The 6319-nt window shown below is 36.4% G+C and overlaps 1 protein-coding gene across 2 annotated transcripts in view; it reads left to right on the plus strand.

The window, feature by feature from the left end:
- The window catches only part of LOC116848530 (sodium- and chloride-dependent GABA transporter 2-like), a 17406-nt gene that overhangs the window by 10313 nt on the left and 774 nt on the right, over positions 1-6319 (plus strand). For both annotated transcript variants that reach the window (XM_032824718.1, XM_032824719.1), the window contains 2 exons: positions 2040-2378; positions 4233-4385. In XM_032824718.1, the coding sequence (XP_032680609.1) occupies positions 2040-2378; positions 4233-4385 (492 nt within the window). The remainder of the gene's footprint in view (positions 1-2039; positions 2379-4232; positions 4386-6319) is intronic.

Genomic DNA, 6319 nt, shown 5'->3' on the forward strand with positions numbered 1-6319 from the left:
TTAAACCGATGACTCAAATAGATTCATTATATATGACATTTGACATGCTGGACATAATTATCCCATAATTATCATATTAATATTATATAATATTATATTAGTATTTAATAGCACTATTAATATTATATAATATTATCATTTTAATATTATATAATATTATATTAGTATTTAATAGCACTAAGATATCCGTGCTGTACTCCTTATTTGCCTCTTCAGTTGTTACTGTTTAGTTATTCTAAAAGGAGCTTTTTATAATTTCTGTTTATCTTAAACATTAGGCGGAAAAATATATGCTATCTCTCTCTCGTATAATAACATCTCTTACGAGATCGACTCTTTCTTTCTTTTTCTCAACTTACACTTTAGAGAGTTTATAAATATTGCGTTGCGAGATTACTGTCGAAGCCTCGGTGGCCGAATGGAAAGGCGTCCCGCCCGAAAAGTGGGGAGGTTCCAGGTTCGAGTCCTGGCGGAAGCAGTTTTTTCGCAACTTATATAATAAATCTATTTGAGTCATCGGTTTAATGGGTTTTGGGAATTTTAAATATATATATATATATATATATATTGTATATATAAAATTGGGACTCAAGGATCGGTCGTCTAAGTATGAAAGGTAGATTCGCCGCGTACGTTAATCGAAGAAAAATTTCGATACGTGCGTTTGACATGCTGGACATAATTATCCTCCCACTATCATATTAATATTATATAATATTAGTATTTAATAGCACTAAGACATCCGTGCTGTACTCCTTATTCGCTTCTTCAGTTGTTACTGTTTAGTTATTCTAAAAAGGAGCTTTCTATAATTTCTGTTTAATAATATATATTAGATAATGCTAGTTACACACCATTAAATATAATTGAACTGAAAAATAATTATTGTACAATACAGACTTAGCAATTGAATAATCATTAAATAATATTACAAATTTGAGAAGGCATACAGAAATATCTTCTAATAAAATTTCAAAGATTTTTTTAGAAATATTGAATACAAATATATTTGTAATGTTTTAATTATTGGAATAAGGCTCAGTTATTGGAAAATTTATCTTAAATTAATTTTTATCTTTTTTTTAAATTAATTTTTAACTAAATTTTTTAAAATTAATTTTTACTTAAATTATTTTTTAAATTAATTTTTACTTGATTTCTCAAATCGCATCTTCAAATTTTACGAATTATTTTCCATTTATTATTTAATAAGTCGCGAATAATAATACTGCGGAGATTCACTCGATTCTCTGAGTCTTCTATCGCTAAGTCTTCTAACGACGAAGCTTCTTAAGTCTCAAGCTTTTCTTTTTCGTAAGAAAATTCTTGCAATAAAAGATGGACAAGCCAGAAATAGACTGTATTTTGCTTTTCATTTTTCCTAAGGACGAATATAGACAACCATTGTAACACAATACCATGGATTTTCTTTTTTGGATTTCGCATTTCGTTCTTTTAGTCCCAACATACATTCGTATAGTGTGTCGTAAATTTCTCTTTTCGACACGGTTTTCGTTACGGTTTTCGTTCGTTTTTCACCCCGTGTCATGTGTAGCTTAGAAAGGGAAAATACCATCAACTATCCATCAATTTTGACGGGACTTAACAGAAGTTATTTAGAGACTGCAAGAATCGCATCTGTTTCGAACTGAAATAAACTAACAATTATTTTCTCTTGCTAGTTCTCATGCACGATATAAATGCATTTTAATTTTTTAAGGAAGGAGAAAAGGAGGGAGGAGGAATATAAAATTACTCGGTAAAATTACTTTTGATTGAAATAATTTCAATAAAATTATTTCAATAATTATTAATTTATTGTGCGAGCAAAAGTTTTCCTAAAAAAATTTTCCTCGCTTCGTATATCATCTTGTAAATTTTTACTTGGTTCAGTGATAGTACGTTTGATCGTATTGATTTCGAAGAGATCAGCAGGATCAAGCGTATTGATCCATGACTATACGTAATTTTCCCGATGGAAAATGAAATGAAGCGAATCGTTACTATTCTTACGGTAGTAAGAACACTTCTTTTGGTAGTTCGCAGGCGTGCAAGCGATAAATACCGCTATACTGGACAAATGGCCGAATTTGCGAAAGCGCGAGAGTTTCGTGATCATTGGTATATGCGCTGCCTGCTGGTTACTGGGGATTCCGATGGTGTTCGACGGAGGTATCTACTTGTTTACACTGATGGACTGGAACACCGCCTCCTGGGCAATCCTGTTAATCGGAGTCGCTGAGGTTTGCGAGGTCGCTTGGTGCTACGGCTGCTATAGATTTTTAGATAACGTCGCCGATATGGGAATGCGTTTCGGCAGTATCCTCCGCGGCTACTGGTGGTTCAGTTGGGTCGTCTTAGCGCCTCTCACTTGTCTGGTAAGTGTGTCTTATCTGCCATCAGCCAGCGTCTTCATCGGGGCTCAATCCTCTCGTTGCTGGCGAAGTTTGCGCCAGCCACGAGGTATCTGTTAGTGCGGGGCTTTCCACTGAATTTACGAAGTACCTTAAAATTACACACACACATACACACACACATGCATACTGCTACGAAGCAATTTGTTGCAAATTGCTCAAGTTTATCAACTATTACTTTCGGTATCTAACTTGAGAATCACAAATAATTATTAAATCGTGCTTGCCAATAGTAAATACAATTTGTTTATGCAGGTAAAAAAAAATAAAAAATGATTAAAAAATTTTATCAGATATTTAGAAACTATAAGCAAGATATTCTTTGTAGCAGCATGAACTTTGATCTCGCGTCGTCTTGCAACTCCCCATTGTTATTGAAATAAGTTATCTCGGCCCTTATCTTTATACGCTTCTGAGTAAACTCAATGTAACGATCAAAACTTTAACGACAGTGTTGAGAATATATTTGCCGAGCGATACAATCGACGGTAATAACAGGAAGATTAAGCATGACAGTGCTTAATCCCATCGGAGCTAGGAGTCTGCGTTTATTGACTGTAAACTTTACGGAAAGTTCGGTGACACGGAGAAAGAGACAGAGGGAAGGTACTGTGTATTAGTTCCCGACCGCTTCGTGGAGACGACTAATTGAATTTATATGGAAAGTAAAAACTTAAGAGTTTTAGGCTACGACTGTTGAGAGACGCTTCGCGGAACAATACTGGCTAGAAGCATTCTTTAATTTTTTTGATGTTATATAGACCGTTTCATAACGACTTTAGAAAATTTCAACGATTTGCTAGAAAAAGATCGCTTTAAGAGGAAAGAAATGTCGCACGACTACAGATACTTTACCAAGTGGCTACGCAACTAAAAGAGATCAAAAGTGTTGTTATCACGATTGCAGTTTTTCTCACTCATGTCAGAATTTATTTGAATGAAATTTGGTTGGATATAGTTTCGTATATATAAAAAGATTATTTGTGCACAATATTGAAATTTCGCTAACGTCGTGAACAATATCGATTTTATTTGAAGTGGAAGAAAATTTGTCCGAATTTATTCGAGTAATGCCGAGCGCTCCGACGCACGGTTTATCAGTTTTAACACACGCAAGGGCTCGCCCTGTACACTCCCGGACGTTCGCGGCCCTAGGAGGCGAGGGCGTCGTATTTCCCGTGGCCAAACTGCTTAATTAATCCGACTGCCTGTCTGGGACATGCCAAGCGAATTTTTATTTATAACGGCTGAATTTTGTCTGCACGCGGTTGTTCGCGGAGGCTGAAATATCTCCCTCGGCGGACACGCCGGCCCACGGTGTGTACGCCGCGGAGAAGTTAGTTTTGATTAAAAATATGAAATCTCTTTTAATTGATAATTGTGTCACGTTTCCGCCCGCGCGCACTATCGTAGTTGCATTTCCTAGTCGCACGGAATAATCACCGGAACTTTGCACACTACGAATTAAACAGTCGCTGTTTCCGACGTTCCGTATATGTGTGTGCGTATGTGTGGCTAAGCTAAAGCAATCCCTTCGAAGCTTCTTAGTTTTTAGCACGCGAGCGTGAAAACTTCTGTTTTCTTTTAAGTTTTATATCATTGAAGGGAGAAGAATATGCAAGTTTAAACGCGTCGATGAATTAACGAGCCGTGCAATCGGGCCAAAGTCTCGCAGTTCATCATTCATCATTATTCAGGATCATTATTCTTGTGTCATAGAATAAATCTCTAAATTACCGCGCGTCTTTCACGGCACTCCTGTCGTACGTGAGAAACGCGACCACCGACCAACTAACCAGACTTCGTTTTTTTCCATAGAGTATCTTTGTATATCAAACGAGTACCTACACTGTAGCTACGTACGGCTCATATAAATTCCCCCAATGGGCGGACGCTATTGGAATACTGATCGGATTGTCGACTTTGGCGCCGATGCCAATCTTCTTCGTTGTAAAGCTATGGCAAACGAAGGTGAGTTAGCTCTGGCTGAGTCATTTATCGCGGCGCACAATTCTTCGCATTCTCTACGCGATAAAGTGTATTGTATTGGGAAGAAAAAAAGGATCTCATTAATTTCCATTTAATTTTCGATTAGTCGCAGTCATCTTCGAGGTGCTGCGTGATTTCATTTTACTATGACGTGGAACGGCACTTAGAGAGAGGCACACGTCATATGTTTTTATCTTCTTAGGTTAGGTTCCTATCTTCCTTTTCTGTTTTTTTAAACAGATAGCTTGCCTCTCGATTATTATCTTACGTCAAGATTGCTATTTTAGTCAATACTTTGTTCAGTATTAAGATTTTGAAAATAGTATTTTTCGAGTCTTTTTTGAGTCTAAAGTATTTTTAAAATTCTATTTCTTTTATTGATTTTTGAAATTTATTGAAAAAAACCGCAATACGGTTAACAAAATATAATATAAGGCTGTTTGTGAAAAAATGTTCATTTTCAATCGGAAATTGTGAAAAACAACACCACATGTGATCCTACATTTCGAGTTTAGTCGGTTTTCATTTATAGGAATTTCACGGCACGTTTAAAGATTCCGGACTTTTTGCTCCTTTTAAAAATACACAATGAAGATATTCGTTCTAAAAACTTGAAAGTATATCTGTGAATTTTTACAGATTTTTCGAATCACCTTAAAGATATGATAAAAGAGCCGGACATGTGGTGCCGTTTTTCACATAACCTACTAAGGGTTAATAAAATGTCCAATAGAACTTTTGCTTTACTTCATTATTTCCATGATGTCTAAAAGTAACACAACAATTACGTTTAAAATGTAAATTTTCTATAAAATAAATAAATCTCAGATGACGAATCAACTCTTTTTTTACCATAAAACCAGCGCTGGAAAAATAAAAGGTTAACCCTAGTATCTGTATTAGCTATTGTTCATGGAATGTTTCATATTACGTTTCATATTATGTTTCATTAAAGAAAGTTTTCTTATTATTTCTTTATTCCAAGATTCTTCCTTGGTCTAATTTCAAATGATAGTTTGTCTACAACTCAACATCAATATTCTTTCCGATATATTTTTACCGTCATTTCGTAACGGTTCGAGGGATGACAGTCCTGTGTCAGTTCTGTGTCAATAATTAAGTGAAAACAACCTTGAGTGGATATACTTGGCAATCCGTCTTGACAGCAAAATTAACGACGAACTGTAACCGATCTTTGAGAAGTCAACTTGGGAAACTGTGTATTGACACTAAAATTAATGAACTTCTTACATACCAACGTTGTTTGACCAGTTTTTCTTGGGTCTCACCAAGACAATACATCTATATATATGCAGGTATACCTTACATGAAAGGCGACAATGTACCTGAAATTATTGTATTTCCGTCATCCCGATGAAAATGAAAATTTTTCGGTGCTTAGCCTAACGGTTTAAAAGTTAGCCTGGCCCGCAACGTAAAATCTCGAGAACTCGCGGAACGTCTTAATATAAGTTCTTCCAGTACGTAGGTAATCGTACTTTGAAACGAAAAGTTTCTCTGTGAACCTCCACCACACTCCATCGTCCCGGATCGCACCTATTTTTATGGGGAGCGAGTGAAAACGAGGGAAAGAGCGAAAGAGCTCGACGCAACCCTCCTTCTTGACCGTTTCCGCTTTCCGTTGGCCGATAAATTTAACATTACTCTTATCTACCTCCTCTTCCGTTGTTTTCGACCGTTCTGTATGCACTTCGGAGATACTCGTGCGCGGTTTCGCACGGAGATATGACTTTGCCAGAAAAAAATAGAGAGGGAGGAGAGAGCGAGAGAAAGAGAGAGAGAGGGAGAGAGCGAGAGAGAGAGAGAGAGAGAGAGAGAGAGAGAGAGAGAGAGAGAGAGAGAGAGAGAGCCTTTATTAGCTTTCACAGCTATTTTCGATTACATTTATATTACAC

Source organism: Odontomachus brunneus, unplaced genomic scaffold (genome assembly GCF_010583005.1).
Source record: "Odontomachus brunneus isolate Ranch 3 - 2012 unplaced genomic scaffold, Obru_v1 Obru_scaffold_096, whole genome shotgun sequence".
NCBI classification, from domain to species: domain Eukaryota; kingdom Metazoa; phylum Arthropoda; class Insecta; order Hymenoptera; family Formicidae; genus Odontomachus; species Odontomachus brunneus.